Genomic DNA, 24,898 nt, shown 5'->3' with positions numbered 1-24,898 from the left:
TGATAAAATTGAAGTATATTTTCAGCTTATTTTCTTAAGCTTTAAGCTAATGTTAGATACTTATGTGTTACCTTCAAGCAAAAGGGTTAGAGTCTCATTTAACCTTACAACAGACCACATAAGAGCTGGGAAAAACCTTTCCTTCAGATTAATAAAGTAGTCAAAGAAAAAAAGAGTTATTATTGAATGGTGAACCGCATCTCCTTAATTAATATTTCTCTGTTCTTAAAAGCATATTTTTGAAAAGTTTTACGCATTGCAAAGCCGAAAAAATGTCGTGCTGAAATGAAAGTGTGGATTTTTTTGTATCTTTATACCGAGATGTACTTATTATAGTACATAAATCGGTAATCGATGCAAAACCTAAATTACTATTAAAGTAATTACATATTGTTTAATACTAATTTTTATGCAAAAATTTTCTAATACTGATTTTTTTTAAATTTGTAGTAAATATATTAAAATGATAAGTTAAAAAATATATTATAGATATTGAAAAATAGTTAAGTGTGAGTCATGGTGGCTCAGGAGATAGAGCGCTTCCTTTCCAATGAGATGAATCGGGTTCGAATCCCAGTGATGGCTGGTCGATACGGATCCCGCACCCGACTCGCACTGATCATAGTGCTTATGTAAAATATCCTCAGTGGAAGACAGATCATGAGTTAGAGTCCCCTTGTCATTTGGCTAACCGTGGTAGGTTTTTTGATTTCCTCTTCATGTAACGCAAATGATAGTTCCATCTAAAGGTCTTTCACGAAAGCAAATTTTTCCCAATACTTGGTCTATCAGTTCCCTAGTCTTCTTAATTGGGTTCGAAATTATAAGACTACGGAGTAGAACTTTGGTAGTCGTAAGCCCTAAATTGGGTTGAGTTCAACGAGGGTTATGAAATAAATAAAAAAAAATTACATGTGTTGTTTTTATCAGTTTTCTTTGATGTTTTATTTCATTTTGCACGAACTTCTGTTTTAATTGTTATTTTGCTTTGTAACGACGATTAAATTTTATTTCTCGTAAGCTATTTGAGTGTTTCTTTCAAAATTTTGTATTTTGCCATTTAAAACAACACAATAATGTAAAAACTTGTATACCTTACAGCTCACACTTGTAAGTAATAAAATAAAACAAGAATAAAAAAGGAATTACAGTAATTTTTTAAAAATTACGTTTGCAAAAATGTTTTATTTATTTTTTTTATTTGCCTAAACCATTTCAGAGGTATCACGAATTATGTAAAAATAAAATTGACTTTAAGTGACTAAAGTCTTCTTAACTATTAGGTCCGTTTTTTTAGGTCATTAGAAACAGCATATTTTAAAAATCAGAAGACCGAATAAGTTGCGAAAACGCATGTTTATTCAGATAACGATCATTTTTAAATCAGATTTATTTATTTAATACATTATCTGCGCTTATTAATTAACATATTCAGGGTCTATCTCTCAAACTATGAAGATTGTGTCTTAATATATGAAAATCGATTCATTAGTTCGAAAGTTATACAAGAGTTCTGCCTTTTTTTAATTTTATGTTAAGCAATATTTGTTTTTACTGTCTTATCGATCCAGTACATTTTTTAGTTCACTTAAATAAATTTTATGTAACATAATACAGCCTTAGTTTTGAAATGGTTTTTCGACTGTATTCCAAATTTTGAGAGCAACCTATTTAATGCAATGTAGTGATTTTTTTTAACGTATTGCAAGTTTAAAGATAAGATTAAAGATAATAACCAGTAAAGATTACTTTAAAGGTAAAAACCAGTCATGTATATGGTGATGCCTATTATACCTCATGTATATCACACCTATTATGCCTCATGTATATGGTTATACCTATTTAATGCAATGTAGCGATTTTTTAACGTATTGCAAGTTTAAAGAAAAGCTTAAAGATAATAACCAGTAAAGATTACTTTAAAGGTAAAAACCAATTCCTATTATACCTCATGTATATCACACCTATTATGCCTCATGTATATGGTTATACCTATTTAATGCAATAGAGATTTTTTAACATATTGCAAGTTTAAAGATAAGTTTAAAGATAATAACCAGTAAAGATCACTTTAAAGATAATACCAGCCATGCATATGGTTAAAAAGTTAAACATACATATTTAGGCTTTCTTATGACTGAAATGTTATATTAAAAATTATACAATCTAAACTTGTTTTAAAATTATAATGTAACAAACATTGATGAGTTTATATCATAAATGAACTTTATGGAATGTGGAAAGGTTAAGTTGCCAAGAATTATTTCAATGGTTCTATTTCTGACTACAATAAGTTTTAAATAAGAAAACTTCCGCTTTTAGAGCATCGAAGGGCACCATTAAGTAGTTGAAAGTAGAGGTGACATCAGAGGTGACATCAGAATAAGGACGTTCATACCCCTCCCACCTGGTTATAAGGAAGACATGCCAAAAAAAGAGAAAAGAAAAAAAGAAGAAAGAGCTAATATTAAACTTAAGAGAACATGCAAATTTTCATTTTGACCTCTTGTCAGGTTTAGTATTGCGACCGAAGAACACGGATACTATAAAGACCGAAAACTCAAAGAACCAGTAATTAAGTTCTTCATATGCAAAACACAAATTTTTAACGAAATAAACTATAGTTACATGAATGAAAAGAAGCTACTCATGTCACAGTTTTTGCAAATCAAATTGATTTATTGCGTTTTCATACTTAATTTCGCAGATTAAGTTTGGTGAAAGTTATTCGCAAAAAATTTATGTAAAATATGTTTCAATTCCGCAAAAAATATTCTGGATTAAATTACGGTAAAAAGTACCGGCATTTTTGCTTTTACCGTAAAATCCATTTTTACCGGAACATGCTACAGAAAAAAATCTGATCTACCGTAAATTTTACAGAAATAGTTACCGAAGAATCATGGAATTATTTTAAATTAAATATATATTACTGGAAAAATTACGGTATTTATAGTAATAGTTACCATAAAATCACTGAATCATTCGAATGATATAGATATTATTGTAAAAATTATTGCGTAATATTTTACGGTAAAAATTTTTTTCCGGATGCTGCACTAAAGTGTTAGTACTTTATACCGTAAATTGAACCGGAATTTTTTTACAGTGAAGCGTATCAATATCAATAGATTTTGTCTTCCCAAATGCATTAATTAAAATCATACATGAATTAATCTTATTAACTGGAAAATGGGAGCATGATTAGCGCGCTTTCTTATTACTGTTTATGGTGATCTTAAAGAAGTATAAACAGGTTTTGCATAAAAAAAGAGAGATATGCTATGTAATAAAACTACTATTCAAATTACATCATAAATTAAATGAATTAGCGTTTTTATACAGATTACATAAATTAGCGTTTTCATTATTATCATGTATAAAATAAATATTTTTTTTCTTTCTAAAATTGATTATTTTACTTAAAATTTCAATTTTTTAAGGATTTTTTATATTTTACAAAACAAGCGAAACGAAATAATGTGATCAAAAACTTTATGCTTTTATCAGTTGTTAGATTATTTCACAGCGATTTTGCATTTAAAAAGCTACTGAATGCTTTAAGATTCAATTTTCAAATGTAATTAATCAAGCAATATTTGCTTATACCTGAATAAAAATAATTTTAATCCTTTCGCATTTTTATTCTTTATGATGAACTTAAAGCAGTTTTGAGTACAATAATAATAACAATAATAATCATAATTTAAGCTGTTGTTTGGAAAACATAAATAATGCTTTATAAAGTTACTAGTCAATTTGTATTCCTTCTTTGAAAGTTATTTGCTTTGTCACTATAAAAATGTGTTCAATAATAATTTCTTTCTTTTTTTAAAAAATATTTTTCCTTAAAGCTAATTTTTTTCTATGTTTGCGCATGTTGTGCTTACAAAACAAATTAAGAAAAATTGTTTTTTCATAAATTATTATTTTTAAATAAGTAATAACAATTTCTAAAGCATTAAACATTTTCAAAGATGATGCAGCTCGCGAGTACTTATTAACAAGTTTCATTAATCATTTAAAATTTGTTAACTGCTTTCTCAAATTTGAATAACTATAATATGTTTTGCACGTGTTATCTTTTTATATTTTTAAAAATATTCCCTTTTCTTCTTTTTTGTTAGAATTATTAACACAAAAATGATGAAATTAGTGAAAAACGCCTCAGTCTTATTATGTCCTATTTAAAACAAAACTAATATCGTATATGAAGTGATTGTAGCTTATTTACGTTTTGACGAAACATATAGAAAAACATAATAAAATATTTTCATCACTAAATATGTAAAACTAAAATGTACTTGAAGGGTCAAACCAAAACAAAAGCTGAAATGAAATCGAAAAGTATTTGAATGTTAATGTTTATATTTTGAATTCGAAGCAGTTCGTACAATACGTAACACACCTCTTTCTCACGACCTTTGACAATTGAATCAAATCACCTTCATGAATCTAGTTAAGTTTAAATCACGTTTGAATCGCTTCTAATTTAATAAAATGAAATATTTTGTGAAAACTTGTTTATCAGCTTTTGAAATAATCCTGTCTCTATCTTATTCAAGTTTTTCTCTTTTTGAGTTAATTAAGTTGCAATATATTTCGCGGTAATTGCTTTGAATGATTAAATGAGTGTGGTATTAGCTTTTTATGTAAGGAATAATTTAAATTCAACTGTTTCTCAAAATATATTTCAGCATTCATTTTACATTGAAAAACTGTATATTTTGGTTTTTATTACCAAAATCTTTTTTACAAGAATTGTCATTACTATTCAGTACGATAATTTTTTTCATACAGTTTTAAGATTCATCTTTTGAAAGATTTACGGATTTCTCAAAGTTCCACAAACAGTCAGACTTTGTGAAAAATATATAGGGCGGACACATTTGCATGCCACTCAAAGATGTTGGTTAATTACAAATACTGTTATTATCATTGATTAATAACGATATCTGAATCCAAATAGCTGATTCTCTTATTCCTTTACTCCATTTTTGATAGACAATTTTTTTCAGATTAAAATAACTGATGAAAGTTTTTGTTTTATTTTATTTGTTACATCTATAACTAATCGAACTAATTTTCAATGAAGGAAACACGTGATGTATATTGCAGTCTACTGATTAAAATATTTGTTGTTGTTATGATTCAATTGTTAATTTCCTTTGCAAACATTCTCACTTGGAAAGATAATATAATTTATTAGTTATATGTAGCGCAATGTTTGGTCTAAGCGTCCTGGTGCCAGTAATCAAAAACTGATATAAAGAAGTTTATAGAAACCAATAGATAAGATTTAACCATTGAGCTTGACAATGATTTAGTGAACTGAAGGGAGCTTAACTTGTAATATTAGTAAGTGCTTAATTTGTATCTAAGTACAAGTTTTAAATAAATCCCTTTTATAATTTAATTATATTATGTAATCGTTGATTAATTTATGCCTTTTTATTTAGGTATTATAAACTCAAAAATATTAAATACTTGTCTCTTCATAATTTAGCGTAATTTTTGTGGTTGATTCTTGTAGTTTACTAAATATTAATCTGATAGTTTTGCACCTTAATAATAGCTAATAATTATTTTTTACTCAGTTTCTGATGATTCTCAGAAAGTTTTATTGTTTAAAATGATGATTATAAAAAATGCACTATTTTTTTAATACTCAGTAGAAACATTTATAATTTTTAAATATGTAATTAGTGTCCTAAGGTTTTGCGATAGAAATTACACTGTGAATTAATCGCACATTTAAATATAATTTGTGAGTTTTAATCATTATGGTTATATTTTTAATTGTATTGTAGCCAGGCATATTAAACTTGAAATGTCAAACTTGAAACACTATGAGCACCAAAAATAAAGCAAAATATATATTTGCTTTATTTAAAAAAAAATATTTCCTTTAGTCTCAAACAATATCATCAAGCTTATTATCAATAAATTTTATAATCTCTCTATAATAAAGGTTTTTCTTCATAAGATATCCCAATTATGAATTTTTTTTGTTTATTATATACTACAAACTTTATTCATTTTCTAATTTCAGATTTTAATAATATATTAATGGACATTGTATTTTATTTCAATTCCCTTTAAATATATTCTTGTATAAAATTTATTTTGCTCACAAATATTTTCTTTAAATTTAATCTTTTTTATTTTTATAAATTCATGTAAATAAAAAAGATTAATCAAAATATGATTTTTTTATTCTAAAAAATAGTTGCTCTCACCTAGCGCATACGATAAAATAAATTAAAAGTAAACATTAAGCTCGTGGCTCGTGCACAGAGAAAAGATTTGGTAAAACTGGCATAGTAATGAAATATCTGTTTTTTCTTTCTTTCTTTTAAAAATAGCAACATGATTCTGGTTACAAGAACAAATAAAATATGTTGTATTTAAGCCATTTATTTTAAATTTTTCCTTTCATATGGTAACGGCTAACCGGAAGTAATGGTTGTCATAATTATAATTCTCATTACCAAAAATTTAACAAGAAATACATTCCATGATAAGATCTGAAGGTTGGGAGCTGAATTAATTAAGATATACTAATATTATACTATTAATATGTAATACTTATCTATGATCTTTTTCGTTGTTGATTGTAAATGATATTATTAGTTGATTGTAAATACTGTTTTAAATGAAGGATTTGCGGGTAATATAATAGTAAGTTAAACTTTTAATTGTCTAAAGTAAAAAATATGCCACGATATTCATGCCTATTCTGTATGCTATGCTGTTATCTATTAGTAATTGAGAATGTTCTGAACTGTCTGTCTAGAAACAATACAAAGTAATAGTTTGATACGAAACTTTCACCTCTGGATATCACTAGAGGAATAGCAACATTGTCCCATGCCTCTTAGTCACTTTATTTTCAAATTTGCATCTGCGTTTATCTTTCATTTCATAATAAATGATAATGCTATATTGTTCATAAGATAAAATTACAAAGAATCGAAAGCCGATTTGTCATTTATCCTGATGATTATACATGAAAAGTATATTTTTTATATTCTGTGTAGTATCATATAATATCTTGGAAACGCATTATAAATTCCACGATTATATGCGTTTGAAGTTTGATCATTCCGTTATAAATGTAATGGTATATAGTTCAATAATGATAATGGTGTATAGTTCATAAGATAAAATTACAAAGAATCGGAAACCGATTTGTTATTTATCCTGCTGATTATACATGAAAAGTATATATTTTATATTCTGTGTAGAATCATATAATATCTTGGAAACGGATTATAAATTCCACGATTATATGCGTTTGAAGTTTGATCATTCCGTTATAAATGTAATGGTATATAGTTCAATAATGATAATGGTGTATAGTTCATAAGATAAAATTACAAAGAATCGGAAACCGATTTGTTATTTATCCTGATGATTATACATGAAAAGTATATTTTTTATATTCTGCGTAGAATCACATAATATCTTGGAAACGAATTATAAATTTTACGATTACATGCGTTTGTAGCTTGATCATTCCGTTAGAAGATCTGAAAATTGGGTGCTGAATGATTAAAAAAAACAAAAGATTATATATTACATTGATATGTGATTTTCTTTATAGTTGATTGTAAATTATATTTATAATTGATTGTAAATACTGCTTTAATTAAATGGTTAGTGGGTAATATAATAGAAAGACACACTTTCAATTGTCCAGGGAAAAATACCACGATTTCCATGTCGATTCTATAATCTGTGCTGTTTTCTAGTAGTAATTTGAAGAACTTCTGAGCTGCCTATCTGGAAACAATACAAAGTAATAGTTAATATATAGTCGATAATATATCGCAATATTGCTTTATGCCTTTAAATCGCCTACATTTCAAAGTTGCATCAATTTATTTCTCTTTCACTTCATAATAAATGATAATGATGATAAGATTACAATGAGTCAGAAATCAATTTGTTGTTTATCTTGATAATTATATAAAAATATCTTTTTCTTAATCCTATGTAGAATAATTCAATATCTCAGATACCGATCATAAATTCCCCGATTTTTGGTGTTTGAAGTTTGATCATTCTGTGATAAGATCTGAAGGTTGGGTACTAAATTAATAATAATAATAATAAAAGTGTGTTTTATACATGGTAAAATGCAAAGGGGATTTGGAAACTATACTAAGTAATAATTTATTGCAAAACTTTGCTTTTGGATTACATGTGGCGTATAGTAATATAGCCCAAAGCTTTGTAGCCGCATCAGGTTTTTTCCTTTCACTTCCTAATAAATGATAAAGATACATAGTTTATGAGATAAGATTATAAAGAATCGGAAACCAATTTGTTGTTTTTCTTGATAATTACATAAAAAAAACCCATATTTTTTCTACTCCATGTAGAATCATTCAATATCTGGGAAACAGATCATAAATTCCCCGCTTATTTGTGTTTGAAGTTTGATCATTCCGTGATAAGATCTGAAGGTTGGGTACTAAATTAATCAAAAAAAGATATATTTTACTTATGACAAAAAGCATCGACCCTGAAAGCGTAATAAACCTATTCCTTGAACTGAATCACTCTTTCAGGTAGAAAATTGAGCATTGATTTCGTGTAAAAATTCAATTTCATAAATAAAAGAGAAAATGAATTAGGGATCAAAATGGGTCAACGCTCAAGCGGAGGTGATAATTGCATCTTCTAACCAGAGTAGATCCGAGATGTATCTTAGGTGTTTTATTTATTTCAAATTGTAATGAAGTACCGCGCCTACTATCTGCATGATTTATAATCAACTTCTTTTTTCTTTGCATAACAACCCGTTTGAATATCAAGTTTTCTTTTATTTTCAAAGTCATGATTTTGACCTATTTTAATGTATTTGATTTATTTACTTAGGATCTGATATTTATTTCCTCCGTACTCTTTTGCTTCTGTCTCCGGAATAAATTAATAGGGGTATTGAGCAATCATGTGGCAAAAAAAAGTATGTAATAATAATAGAAAAAATCGCGCAACCTAAATTCCGTTTTTTGATTAAATAATAATTTTTTTTATTTATTGAGTAGTAAGTATATTGAGAGTAAAAAATGTTTTGTTTAGCTTTTTTACGTAGTTAAATAATAGCAAAAATGTTAATCTACATTCCGGCAACGGATTTTGAATTCTATTTAACACAAAGGAGTGGTATTTCGCATTGAATTTAATTATGCGTTACTTTAAAGTAGAACTTATTTGTATTTAAAATAGTTATTTTTAAAAACTTATACGAAATATTTTAAAAAACAACTTTATAAGTTTCTTTCATAGTTTAAAAGTAAATTATAAGTTATCTACAAATAAATCAAATTTTACAATTAGAAAAGTGCCTGGTTATCTTTTTACAATTTATTTATATATCGAGATATATTTAGTTCGCGGAACCATGATTTTTATTTATTTATTGAGTAGTAGTATTTAGAATAAAAAATGTTTTGTTCAGCTATTTTATATAGTTAAATAATGTAAATAATAACAAACAAAAAAACCCGCGCTATCTAAATTCCGTTTTTTGATTAAATAATAATATTTTTTTATTTATAGAGTAGTAAGTATATTGCCAGAGTAAAAAATGTTTTGTTTAGCTTTTTTACGTAGCTAAATAATGTAAATAATAGCAAAAATGTTAATCTACATTCCTACAATGGATTTTGAATTCTATTTAACACAAAGGAGTGGTGTTTTGCATTAAATTTAATTATGTGTTACATTAAAGTAGAACTTATTCGTATTTAAAATAGTTATTTTTAGAAACGTATATGAAATATATAAAAAAAGAGTTTTATAAGTTTATTTTATAGTTCAAAAGTAAGTTTATAAGTTATCTACAAATAAATCAAATTTTACAATTAGAAAAATGCCTGCTTATCTTTCTACATTTCATTTATGTAACGAGAATTATTTAGTTCGCGGAACCTGAATTCCCTTTTTTAACAAATAACAATTTTTATTTATTTATTGAGTAGTAATATCTAGAATAAAAAATGTTTAGTTCAGCTATTTTATGTAGTTAAATAATGTAAATAATAACAAAAAAACAACAGCACAATTTAAATTCCGTTTTTTGATTAAATAATAATTTTTATTTATTTATTGAGCAGTAAGTATATTGCCAGAGTAAAATATGTTTCTTTTAGCTTTTTTATGATGTTAAATAAAGTAAATAATAGCAAAAATGTTAATCTACATTCTTACATCTGATTTTGAAGTCTACTTAATTCAAAGAAGTGGTATTTTACATTAAATTGAATTATGTGTTACGTTAAAGTAGAGCCTATTTACATTTAAAATAGTTATTTTTAAGAATTTACACTAAATATATAAAAAAAAGCCTTTCAAGTTTATCTTCTCAAAAGAGAAAATAAGTGAAATAAATGAAATTCAATAGAAATAAAATAAAATGTTAATTTTTGTTTGTTAATTTTAAAGTATTTCAATTAAAAAAAAAAGTGTTAATAAAATCTCTGTGAGTAATCTACTTTAATAACGACGTGATATTCAAACTTGACTAGTATATTTGTAAGAAAAATTATTTCACATTATCCGAAATAATCACAAACTGATCACTGCTTACATACTTTGCATTCATGCCTTTCGCTTGACTTTTATCAGTATTTAATGCTTATTTTGTGTAATTAGTTTTTAATTAAAATGTTTTTTTCGATAAATTTTATTTACAGCTTTCTAATTTTTTTCCCCTAAACTGCTAAAGATCATACTTAAAATAACTTTTTTTTACTGAAAGTTGTTTGTTGTTATGACTCATCTTTTTCATTTCATTTCTTTAAAAAAAACAATAGTCCAAAATATTTATACAGTATGTCTTTTAAGACTTAGTACTAAAAAAATATTTTATTCTAATCGTAATCTAAGTAATCTAAGTAATTTAGTACAAACTGAATTAAGTTAGTCTGACTTAACCGTCACCGAACATTTATAAAAATTACTTGATTAAGAAATAGAGATTTTTGAAAAGAAAAAAACAAAACAAAAACAGATCTTGAATAATTTGAATTACTATTCTGAAAATACAGCAAATATGTTTTTAGTTTATTTTTGAGTTTGCTATAATCACGTAAATTACAGCTATCTGTTTGGTTAAAAAATTTTTTTCTTAGAGAACGTTTTGTTTCATTTGTTTGCATTACAGTTTTATTTCGACGAATGACAGGAGTCATTATAATGTAAGTTATTGGAGATAAAAAAAAGTTTTTACGCTTTTTCATACTCGATTATGTATTGTTTACTTCGTTACTCAACTTTATGCCATCAACTATTGACTATCAACTATTTAAAAAAACGAAATAATAATGCTATGGTTGCAATATTATTAAAAATCATATTTAAATAATAATAACTTTTTGACCATTATTCATTTTTAAAATATATATAAAATATTTAATATATACGAAAGCATAACATAATAGAAAATATTAGTTAATGTTAATAAAACAGTTGATGAGTTTGAAAGAATTATATTCCAAACATATAAAATAAATCATATATGCTCTCAGTAGTGACATAACCTTGAAAATCGAATTAAATATTATTTCATGAAAAAGTTTTGTAAATGCTACAAATAAACATTATAGTGTTTATAAAAATCCCAAAAAGTGTTGCTTACGAGTATTTTTTTATTAAATTAATTACTATCTATAAAGATGCATTATTCACACTTATAAAGTTATTTAAAAACAGTCACTCGTATAAAGATATACTATTCTGTTGTATAGCTCTTATATTTTATTATCAACGTTCTATATAATCCTTTAATGAAAGTATTTCACAAGGCTTAGTTAAACGTCATAAGTAATATCTGTTAACTTATTTAATTAGGTTAAATAAAAACATAAGTATGCAATAGTCTTTTAAGGAAATTTTTATTAATTTATTTAGCTTATATTGCTTTTGCTATTTTATTTGTGTTTTGATTTTACTTAATTACTGAGTGCGCATTTTTAAAAAAAAATATTTTCTTTTCTTCTTACTCTGGAAATACAAGTAAACTTTTCAATAATTAGTTTATAACTGTTTAAATAACTTTTGATGCATTGTACAATAATTAGAAAGTAAGTATATCAATAATGCATTCTTAAAATTAATTTATATAATAATAATAATGTCATTTAACAAATAAAATATTATACGTTTTTAAAACTTTTATCAACATAGTTATATTTTTGCTGTGATGAAATTAATTTTCTAAAAAATAAAAAGGATTAAAAGTATAAATTATTCCTGTTCTTTGTCTATAAATATTTTTAAAATTAAACAACCAAAACTATGTGAACGCTCAACCAAACTATATCATTGCGCTAAAACTAAATAAATACGTTTTTCAGTGAATTCCGCGGTTTAAGTTACAGCGATGAGTAATGTTTACATTAACATAAAGTTTGATTCATTGAACTTGCTGCCTTGAATCTATAATAAAATATAAACTGCAAAATCTAGTCTTTTTACGGCTCCTACTACACAAGCTTGGAACTGAAATTTGTTGAAGAAAGCAGTATAAATACGTTAGAATAACTTCAAAAGTTTATTTTTTCCTTTATTGTAAATCATTGAAAGTTTATTTCAGACAAAGTTTGTAAGTTTTCATGTGAAATGACTCAGATTCATTTGTTAATCTTGATAAGGAATGAGAGTTTAATAATGACCCACTAACTTATTCATTATTTACTTTTACAGGTCACCTGTGTTTCCTGCGCTTTCCTGTGAACTCCTGTTAAAAGTAAGGAAAGAGCAGTCCTGTTAAATATGCACAAAAGAACTGTTAGGTGTGGCCTTAAACTATGTTTATCAAACTTACTATCAATTTTTCTCTTCGTTGCATTTGCAACAGCTGATGATTTCAGTCAAGGTAAGTCCAATTTATTCTCGTTTATCATTTTATACAGAAAATTTATTGTTATATGGTATTATTATAGTTGGGTGCGAACACGAGACCTTGCACACGTGTGAAATTTTTGATAACCTTGTAGATATTATTTAAAAAGTATAAAAAGGCTGTAAAGGATTATGATTAACGTTTTTGGAGCGTTGTGATGAGAAAATTAGGTCGTTTATATTTTATCTTTTGTTAGTTAAAAAAAGAAGGAAAAAGAGAACGCTACAAGACTTTCGCTTAGATGAACTATGGCGAACACTGATAAAAATTTTGAATCGCATAGAGCTATAATATTGTCAAGTTTTCAGCAACTTTATTATTGTGAAATTTTAAACTTGATTATAAGATATTATTGCTCAATTTGAATAGAAACATGCTTTAATTTGATATTTCATTAAGATTGTTTCAAATTTGTGCGATATTATGGTGCAAGGTATAAAAATGAAAGTTGAACTTTGAACCAAATTTTTTTGAGAGAGCAGGTTTACTGAATCATAGCCACCGATACGCTTAAAATCGTTGAATTTGTTTATCAGATTTTCGAAATAAAAGGCATTTATCTGAAGTATTAGAATTTTATGGGTTTTATCAGAATTAATCAGGGCCGATTTAATCCAGAATGTTCTTTTTTTTATCCAAAAATAAGCATTGAAAACTCAGATAACTTATATTAATATAACTTATAGTAAATATTTAGTTACAAATAACTTATAGTAAATATTTAGAGTTCAAGTTTCCAAATATTGTGAGTTTAAATTACTTTCTGAAAAATCATTTCAAAGTTGAGCGTTAACATCGATAATTTTATTCATAATATCATGCAAATTTATTGAAGCTTTACTAATGTGTTAAATTGAAGCATGTTAACTTTAAAGTTGAGACATAGTATCTGGTAATTACCTTTAAGAATGATAAATTGGCAATGTAGTACAGTTCATTTTTAAACCAAATAAAAGTATGACAAATTTGAACGAAATTAAGATTTAATGCACTCTAAAATTGAGATAGTTAATGATAGCAGAAAAAAGTATTTTAAAAATTTAATGCGAAGCAAAAATTAATCAAATTTTACGAGTGAACATTTAATTTTGATTTTCGATAAGGTGAATTAACATTTCATTTAAATAAAATGATAGTACTAAATTCCTAGGTTCGAGATACTCTGGTTGTCAGGGCGCTGGACTCGTGTTCGTGAGAACGAGAGTTCGAATTCAGTCGGCCGAAGACTTCCCGTGTAGTAAATGGTGACTGGTGCGCGTTAAATCTGTTGGGTCACAAAGTCTTTCATGTTCCTATAACAAACTATACCTCTGGGGGTACTGAATTGGAGATTGTTCGTCCTCTGGTTCAGCTCAAAAGCATGATCTGGGGATGAATGAATGGGTATATGTGTGGGTGTTCCCTGTAAACGCGTGTGACAAAATTTGAATTCTTGGCCATAGATGGTGCCACTGGAAAACAAGAAATATCACACATTTTGGCTTAATAACCTAAGATAACAACAACTATACTCCTTCTTTGCTAGAAATTTTTGGAGTGTATTAAACCACAATATGGTGTAAATTTTCTGCAAGCTTCATAAGGTTCCAAGTTGAACCAAATTATCCAGCAAATTGAACCATCTTAAACTTAATTCCTCGATAATAGGGTTCGATTTTAAAAGGAACATGGTAGTTTCCCTTTCTTATTAAAATTGTAACAAGTTTGCACAATATTATGGCCCAATGCTAAACTTCTTTTTTATGAGAGTATTTATTTTCAGTGTTGTTAAACAAAGCAAGATATTTATATTTTAAAATAATCAAGTGGCAGTATATTTCAATTTGTAACAACTCAGCCATGCTATGTTCAAATTACTGCCTTAATTCATTCAATATAAATATAAAGAAGTAAAGAAAAATAATGCATTAAAAAGCCTCTGTAGCAAACAGAACAAATAAAGCGTGTATAGTGAAATTTTTTTAATTAATTTTAATAATTGTTTTTAAATTTAATAATTGTAATATTAAAAAAATATCACGTATATTAAAACACATATTTTTTTTAATGTTCAGTTAAATTAAATGAGAAACCTGCTAACAACTTATGCTAAATTCTGCACCAAAATTAGTTATTTAACTATTTAGAAAGTGAAGTTTCTGAATGTTATCCCGTAAAATTCACAAAAGAAGAAATATTATACTCTTCAGAAGTTCATTGATTGCCATTTTTATTGACCAAAAAGTTTGAGGTCTTTTAGTTGCACCAACTTCCAATGTACTTGAAACCTCCTGTTCATCCAGTTATCTTTGTAGCCTCAATAATTTCAATGTCAAAACAAAAGAGGACCCTTTACGTATGAAATTTACTTTCGAATGTGGGCCGTGTCGTATTCTCACGCGGTGGAAAGCGAGAACTGTCACGAAACAGCCTTCAAATGGTGACGTCATCTTATCACGGAACTATGATAGCACGGCCGATTATTGCTAAAGTTACTACACAAATATAAAAAAATTAAATAAGACTCATGTAAATGGATGTTTAGTTGTCTGTCAGTTGGAAAAAGGCATGTCTGGTGTATTTAAGGATACAATATAGAGTACGAATATAAATGATTTATATCGAAAGAAAAAATTAAATGGCCTATTTTAGTGAATATTCATTATTTTTTCTATGTTATCAATGCTTCTGACTCATAAGGGGTTCTCTATATAAATCATTCCCGCTTGAGCGGTTTCGAAATTTGTTAATTTTGGAAATAGGGCTTTTTATTTATGATATGAACATAGACTTTTATTTGAAATCTTTTTCAGTTGAGAATTACGCTAATTTTCAGAGAAAATAAACTAGAAGCTATTTAAGTCATTAAATAAAACGTAAAGAAAAAACAATCGTAAAACAATGAATTTTTGTGATTTCATTAAAAATCACAAAAATAGTTAAAATAGTTAAAACAGTTGTTCTCAATCGTTCGTCCTTCATGCACCATTTACAAACATTAAAAATTTTTACCTACCATTTTAACATAATTCTTTCAAAACGTATCAAATCAATGATATTGAAATATATTTAAGTAGTGCATAATTTAGATAAATATAATGGTAAATATCAATGTGACAAAAGCTGCAAATTAGTGCAAATTAGTTAGCTCTACTTTTGCAAAACATTTTAATAAAATTGTTATTTGTTTACTTAAAATTTCAACTAAATATATTTCTATCTCAATATAAAGATTGATCAAATGACAGTGGTTTCTAGCACCGATTAAAGGAAAGTGGGTTCGAGTACCGATGTAAAGATAGTGGGTTCAAGTTTTAAACAAAAGAGAGTGAATTGTAAAAATTGATCAAATGATTGTGATTTGATAGTGATTATAAATTATATTATTTACTTATTCTACTTTGAAAAATAATAGAGCTATGTAACATTATTCTCAATATTCAAATTCATACATGTATTCTAATCATGATTACATTTTCTTATTGAATCATAAAATAAAATCATATTAAATGAAACAGGAAGAACAAAACTTAACTTCAACTTCTAACGTTCTTAAGAATAAAACCTAGATAGAGAGAAGAATCTTAACTTCTCTTTTATCTGAGGAAGAAGTCCACGCGCTAATCAGGGATGTACTTATTCAAGTTTTTCTTTTCAATTTATGTTATGGTTTTGTTCTATTCAATCTTAAGAGACCTTCTTAGAGGAAGTGGATAAAAAATTTTGCTTTGATTCTTGGCAACACTTCCCTATGCATGGGTTCGTCGTGCAACAAGACACAAATTTCAGCTTAGAAGCCTTTCTTTATATGATAACCATCTTTCATTCCTGAGTTGCTTTACCCACCCTTTTTTTTATTTTTGTTTGTTCAAGCATTTGGGCATCTACAAAGCCTTGGTAGGTCTTGCATTGTTAAATTTTATCCTTCGACAAAAGTATATGTTAAGTATCTTCGGAGACTATAATACGTTGTCAATTTTTTAATTATGATTAGTGCAAGTAATTAATTAATGCGAATGTAACATTTGGTCTTCAAATGCTAAACTAAAATCCCCTCCAATAATTATAGAGGGATTTTGAATTTTTTCTTCTTTTGCACTATAAAAAGTTCCGGATCAATTTACAGTCAAAAGTACTTCCGGCACATTGGGGTGCATCATCTTTAGATATCCTTTTACCCGTAAAATCCATTTTTACCGAAAATTATAGACCGTATTATTTTAGTAATATTTATTTAATTACAATGATTCAGTGATTTTATAGTAAATAATACTGTTTATAGAAATTACGGTATATCAGATTCCGTTGTTCCTTAAAATGTTAAAGAAAAAAAAATCTAATTTACAGTATAAATTAGCAGCTCTTTGGGTGCTGTTGTTTTTATGGCAATCAATTAATTGCCATAAAATTGGTGTTGGTTCGTTTGTCAGTGAACAACCAAACAAGAAATGAATGAATAAATAAATAAAGCTACAAAAAGTGAATAGATAAGAAATAAATAAAACAAAATAAATAATCAAAATTTTGTTTTATATTATCCTTATTTCCCGGCAATATTTATTTTAATACTTAGAATTTAGTTTAATTTTTACTCAGACATAACTTGACTGAAATTTTTGATTTCATATAAAAATTAACATCAAAGTTGATAAATTTATTAATTTTATTTTTATTAGGATAAAACAACCCATCGATAGCAATAATTAAATTTTTTGCTCGAGTTCATATTCGAAGGAATGCGGAAGTTAGAAAAATAAACGGTTATTTTTTTATTAATTACTCACACGTTATTGTTTTTATTAATCATATAAAGAATCATGGTTCATCTCATACAGAAGCTCATTTTATTCAAAATTATAGATTCCTCTTCTTTCATAATTTTGAATACGATACATTAAACTGATTTATTTTTTTTGGCCGAACTTTTTCTAGTATAATTATTAGAAACTGTGGATTGTATCAAAAACAAAGGACAATAAGAATTTGCCTTTCACTCTCACTTCCCGAAATTTTTGTTCTTAGCGGAACAATAGAAAAAGTACAAAGGTCATGGCCATTAGGAAACTATAGGGGTATCATTTACGTGTTTAACTGACAGCAAAATTGCTGACCGAAGAAATATAAATCGTATAAAAGCATTTATATGTTCATACGCTGAAAGAAAGTCCCACTTTCTGAAGAAAACTTTCTCAAGTTGTTAATCCTAATAAAAATTCAGGATTACTTTTACTTTTTGTTATAGAATTGAAGTTAAGAGATTTTAGGCACAAATTTATGTTACTTTAATGCACTGTTTTTCATGATAGAATAAAATTTGCACTTTGCTATATTATTTTTCTGTTTAAGACTTTAACCTTAATTAAAAATCAATTTAAACTTTGATTTATAGTAGAATGTCTTGATAAGCGTCTTGGAATGTTCATATGTTGCAAATAATCGAGTGTAAAAAACAAGGATAATTATTAAAACTATTGTTTCTTTTAAAGCGATTAAAGGCTTATGTTATGTTAAAAATATTTATTGCATATTTTGGTATTTCGTAATGTTTATTTAATAAAAATATATACCTGTAACTTGATTTACCTTTTTAAGCTAATAAATCATTAAAAATGAAATGTTTTTTTATTTACGCGAAAACGTTTCTGTATTAACTTTTAACTACTCATATAATGTGTTTATGTATTAAATGCTGAAATCAAAATATTACGTTTGATCATTCACTTAATAAACCTTTAAATTGAAACTTATCGTCAAGTTTTAGAAAAAGTTTCATAATCCATGATCTTTAAGTTATTTGATTGGCGTATTTTTTATTATAATTATTACATTTTTGAAAAAAAATTACCAGGGAGAATATTTATAATAGTTTTAATGACAAAGAGAATGAATGAAAAATACCGCGTTTCTTTGAGATTTTCAAAAAGCTAATTTTTTCTGCAGATAATTTTATTTCGGCAATACATTGTTTTCAATGAATAAATTATGCATACTTAAATGACAAAATTTACATGAGCGATTTAACCCGAAGTTTACTGCAGTTTGTTCAGCTTAACTATCAGAGTTTGTTTAGTGTCTGTGCAAGAAAATGAACTATTTACGATCGTGAATTATTCTGTACTGGTAGCTTTACCTGCTCTATGTGTACTTCCATAAATTAAATAAAAATTTCTAGGTTTAAATTTTTGATAAAACAAAAACGAGGAATATAAGATAAGAAGCATGCCAAAACCACTCAATCTCAATGAATTTAGTATAGTTTGGGATATGAGAAAAAGAAGCCTAAGGTAAAATACATTTTGTAATGTGGTTAAAATCGGAAATAGTTTTATTAATTTATTGAAGTACATATAGAACAGGTAAAGCTATCAGTACTGAATAATTTGCTTGCATAACACAAAAATGACTGAAAAAGTAACATAGCTGACTTTTCTGTTATAATTTTAAACAGTTTGGTATACAACAAATTTAATTTAAAAATATTGTACATAAAAATGCTATTTCAAATTTAGTTGTTTAAAAACAAATTGTTTTAATTTTTCCTTAATAATTTTTAATGCTAAGATTTCAATTATTTGAATTCAAAATTTGAAATATTAATATAAATGCAAATTAAACTAAATTTTACGCATCGAATAATATTGTTTCTTACATATTAATTCTGAAATTTAATGTCTGTAAGGTTATTAACAACTATTTTTTTCCGCAAATGAAAATCGATATCAAATTCTAATCGTGCCTGACCTCTATTGGTATCAAATTATATGAAATTCTTATCCACCTGTTGCCATAAATTTAAAAATATGTGCTGCAAGTTTAAAACTCCTTAAATGGCTAAAATTAGAATATAATGCAATAAATTAAGCTTCTGTTGCAGCAATGAATTTAGGTTCTTCACAAATAATGCAAAATTTTAGCAATTAAAACATCATATACATTCGTCGAAAATTTCTTTTAAAATATGCTCTATCTTAACATTTTAAAATTATGTTTCATGAATTATTTATAAAGTATACAGTAATACCTATAGTAATATTTTATCCAATAGAAATTATTCTTCAAATTTTGCTTTTGAAATGAAATAATGCTATTAAAGTATAGTACTAATAATTAAAGTAATATAAAATTTAAAATTTATTTTTATTTATCAATTAATCATTATTTATTAATTAATCATTATTTATTAATTATTATTTTCATTTATTAATACTATTATTATTGCTTATTATTATTATTTATGATTATAATAAATTATTATTAAAATTATTTATTATTATTAACATTATTATTTATATTTATNTTTTTATTTACTGAAATTTGAAATTTAAAATTTATTAATGAAAATTTGACTAGCTCAAAGCTTCTGCATATAGCTTTACCTTGCCTCTTAATTTCGTTGCAATTATCGTACTGCATGGTGATGGCATTTCTGGTCAAAAAACAAACATAAATCGGGTAGAAAAACCAAAATATACGGCATTTAAATCATTCGGTAAATTTTCCGTTCATCTGGTAACGGTTTACCGGAAATTATAGTTTTCCGAATTACAGTCTTATAAATTGCCATATTTTATTGTTAGTTTTACCAAACTTTTTAGGCAAAAATTAATCAAGCTTATTGGTGTTCCTATATTTAGCCAGAACACAGTAAATTTTACCATATTCGGGTAGTTTTGACAATTTTTTTTCTCAGTAACGTATTAAATAACTATATTTTAATAAGTTTAAACTCTATACCACGGGTGGCGAACCTTTATACACCAACGTGCCATTTTTTCTAAAAAATTGCTTAATGAGGTCATAGACGTGCCGTCAAATAATTTTGACATCGTGATTATTGGGAAAATAATAATACTAAATACTATCAACTCAAAACTCTTTATTTACATTGAAAAAAAAATACATTTTGCAATGTCTCAGTTATACACGCAATTCAACTTAAAGTAACATCAGTGTGACTTCTGTTGTTGCAGATTAGATGACCAATAACTTATATTAGGTTGTAAGATGTTAGTTTAAGCAGGACTGTTGATTTTTTTTGCTAATTATTTATTGTTAACTTGTTTTTCACGGTTATTAATTGTTTTTCTAGTATTAATTTTAAATTTTTTATTAACAATTGTTTATTATTTTATTTGTTTCTGTGAATTTTAATTTAATTGTTATATATGCTTTATAGCGTAATAACATTTGTGTAATAACAATTCATAGTGTAACAACAATTGTGATCGGTGGAGTGCCCAAGATATTGTGTCGCGTGCCATAAATGGCACGCGTGCCATTGGTTCGCCACCCCTGCTCTATACTGATTGAAACTCAAGAAATGGATAAGAACTTTTGACGCATTTGAATGCAATTCAATATACTTAGCTTCCGCAATAGCAATCATTTTATGTTCTTCAAAAATAATGCATTTGTCAGCAACTAAAACATCATTTACACCCATAAAGAATTCCTTGTTACAAATGTTTCATTTGAACATTGTAGAATTACATTTCACAAACTCATTAGAGAGCATACAATCATATTCATTCTCATATTTATTTCTCCACAAAACAATGGTCGGAAATATGCGTCAAATTAATTCTTCGAACTTTATTTAGTCTATATGAAGTATGGGAAGAGAGTGTTATGAGTTGTAGAAGAAATAAAACTTTTTTTAATCCAAAATAAAGAAAGCAATGAACGCGTCAATGAATACGGTATATTTTGTTGTGCCTTGTAGAACAATGGCTGTCTATTCTACGCCATTGTCAAACTTTACTGGGTGAAAATGTCCTTGACCCAAGAAATGAATGACAATGTGGATGCTGCTGTCTTCTTTGGAGGGTTCACCTTAGGAGAGTTGGACAAAATCCTTTCTTTGATGTTCTTCATTAAAGTGTTCAATTTTGAAGGATTACCTTGCATGTGTTTTACCATGCCTATCATAGTTTAGTTTGTTTTAATATGTTTTCGAGGTTGTACTTTTTGTTTTGTCAAATATAAGATACCGTGTTACTTTTTTTGAGGAACATAGCAAACTTTAATTCAATTCTACTGCTAAGGAATTTAGATAGCAGTAATGATTATTGCTAAGAATTTTAATTAATGGATAGCAGTAATTAAAAAGTAGTAGACTATAAAAAATTTATAGAAGCCATGGTAACTTATGATTTATGAAAGTAAATTTAGACATCGATGATAGTAAATCATATTAAATTAGGATATTAATGACTCATAGTAAATTTAAATAAAGGTATAGAAATAGATGGTCTAAATTTAAGTAAAGAAAAACTATATTAGTATATCATAGATTATTTGGATAGTTCGTTTTATGAAAGATAGCAAAATTCTTTCTTTGATGTTCTTCATTAAAGTATTTTTGAAGGATTACCTTGCATGTGTTTTACCATACCTATCATAGTTTAGTTTGTTTTAATATGTTTTCGAGGTTGTACTTCTTGTTTTGTCAAATATTAGATACCGTGTTATTTTTTTTGAGGATCATAACAAACTTTAACTCAATACCACTGTTAAGGAATTTAGATAGCAGTAATGATTATTGTTAAGAATTTTAATTAATGGATAGTAGTAATTAATTTGTTTTGTCAAATATAAGATACCATGTTACTTTTTAGAGGATCATAACAAACTTTAATTCAATACCACTGTTAAGGAATTTAGATAACAGTAATGATTATTGTTAAGAATTTTAATTAATGGATAGTAGTAATTAAAAAGTAGTAGTAGTAAAAAATTTAAAGAAGCCATGGTAACTTATGATTTATGAAAGTCAATTTAGACATCGATGATAGTAAATCATATTAAATTAGGATAGTAATGACTCGTAATAAAAGGTATAGAAATAGGTGGTCTAAATTTAAGTAAACAAAAACTATATTAGTATATCATAGATTATTTGGATAGCACATTTTATGAAAGATAGCAAAATCCTTTCTCTGATAGTCATCATTAATGCATTCGATTCTAAAGGGGTTTAACATGTGTTTCATGCGTGGTTATTTACCTTGTCTTAGCTTGTTTTTATGTGTTTACGAGGTTGTAGCTTTTGCTTCAGTCAAAACGTACAGTATTCTGTGCTACTCTTTTGTGGATTATTACAAACTTTAATTCAATTCTATTGTTAAGAAATTTAGATAGCAGTAATGAGTGTTTTGAATTTTGATTAACGGATAGTAGTAATAAAAAAGTGGTCGATCATAATAAAATTTAAAGAAGTCAAGGCAATTTATGGTTTATGAAAGTCAATTTAGATATCGATGGTCCTAAATAATATCAAGTTAGGATAGTGAGCATAATAAGTTCCATGATGGCTAAATGGGAATTCTTGTTGGTTCTCAGGAATATACTCTCGGAACAATTTGGGATTCTTTTATCCTGGATGATCATAAATAGGTTCGAATTCCTACATTGGAATGATAGTAGTTAATGATCGTTCCAACATTTGATTTCTAAGATACTATGATGGAAATGATGCTATGATGGAATGAAAGCCAAGAAATACATTGTTTAAATTTAAGTGAAGATAATATTATTAGTATATCGTAGATTCTTTGGATAGTTCATTTTATGAGAGATGGACAATTTCCTTTCTTTTATGTTCTTCGTTAAAGTATTCGGTTTTGAAGGATTATATTCATGTGTTTTACCATACCTATCATATTTTAGTTTGTTTTCAATATGTTTTCAAGGTTGTAAGTTTTGTCTCGGTCAAAGATTAGATATTGTGCTTTTTTTGATGATTTTGACAAACTGTCATTCCATTATACTATTAATGAATTTGTGTATCAGCAAAGATTAACATTAAAAGTTTTTAATTACAGTTATAAAAAATGATAGACAGTAAATTTTAAAGAAGTAATGATAATGTAGTAAATTAGTAATTTAGTAAAAGTCAATTTAGATATCGGGAAATTAAACAAATGAAAGGAATTTCAGCATGTATTCTGAATGCAGTCCCGTAGCTCTTCACGAATCTTTCGGAAACTTTAAATTAAATAATTATGTTTCGAAACTATTTATTATCACTATCACGTTTCCAAAAGACTTTGATTAGAACATTTTCATGTTAATCCTAATTAGGGCTCAGTAATAACTAATAAAAACTTTTTCAATATTTATTCTAAACGTAGTTCCATAACTCTTCATAAATTATTCAGCAAATTTATGCTTATTAATTGTTTATTTCACTGACACACAATAAATATAACGATTATAAATTTGGGTCAAAAACAACAAAATTGAATAGCTTTTACTTAATAATATTAACAAAGGCATAGCCTATTTGTCATGAATTTATATCAGATTGATAGTTCTCGCAACGCCATCTAGAAAAGAGATCTTGATAATTACACATCTTGATAATGAAATTCAAAGCTTACATATCTTAATAATGAAATTAAAAACTTACACATCCTGATAATGAAATTAAAAACTTACACATCCTGATAATGAAATCAAAAACTTACATATCTTAAAAACGAAATTAAAAATGTACACATCCCGATAATAAAATTAAAAACTTACATATCCTAATAATGGAGGTTACTTCTTGTGGAAAAAATTGCTGAAATTATCACTGGAATTTCTCTCTCCTTTCAACAGTAAACTTATAAATATATTGAAAATAGGAAAATAAAATATATTTAAATAATTGAAGCCTTGAGTTTTCCAATTATTTAAAATAAATATTCAATTAATGAAGCTTGAAGCGAGCCTTGGTGATGAAATTTACGTATTTTAATTTTAATGTTTATAAATATTTGAAGCAATACACAGAGTAGTGCTTGCAATGAATTGTTGAAAAAATTAAAACATTTATGATAAATTTGTTTAATTTTTATGGAAAATAACTCAATATGTTTCGCTGGTCAGGAAGATTAATATTTAATAGACGTATTAACTTCATTATGATATACCTTTATCAATATTTTCACTACAATATATACATTGGTAATTACATTAATTAATATACTTCAGGCGTTGATATTCACATTCGATTGA

The 24,898-nt window shown here is 26.4% G+C and overlaps 1 protein-coding gene across 3 annotated transcripts in view; it reads left to right on the top strand.

Moving 5' to 3' along the window:
- The window catches only part of LOC107449919 (protocadherin Fat 4-like Cad96Ca), a 116,311-nt gene that overhangs the window by 30,565 nt on the left and 60,848 nt on the right, over nucleotides 1-24,898 (top strand). For 2 of the 3 annotated variants that reach the window (XM_016065607.3, XM_016065600.3), the window contains one exon: nucleotides 12,718-12,889. In XM_016065607.3, the coding sequence (XP_015921093.1) occupies nucleotides 12,787-12,889 (103 nt within the window). In that variant the 5' untranslated portion in view covers nucleotides 12,718-12,786. Of the gene's footprint in view, nucleotides 1-5,234; nucleotides 5,359-12,717; nucleotides 12,890-24,898 lie in introns of those variants that run through there. The other variant, XM_016065615.4, reaches the window with a different exon arrangement.

Source organism: Parasteatoda tepidariorum, chromosome X2 (assembly GCF_043381705.1).
Source record: "Parasteatoda tepidariorum isolate YZ-2023 chromosome X2, CAS_Ptep_4.0, whole genome shotgun sequence".
In the NCBI taxonomy this organism is placed as follows: Eukaryota; Metazoa; Arthropoda; class Arachnida; order Araneae; family Theridiidae; genus Parasteatoda; species Parasteatoda tepidariorum.
Note: the sequence above shows the minus strand (reverse complement) of the source record. Positions and strands in the feature narration are given on the sequence as shown.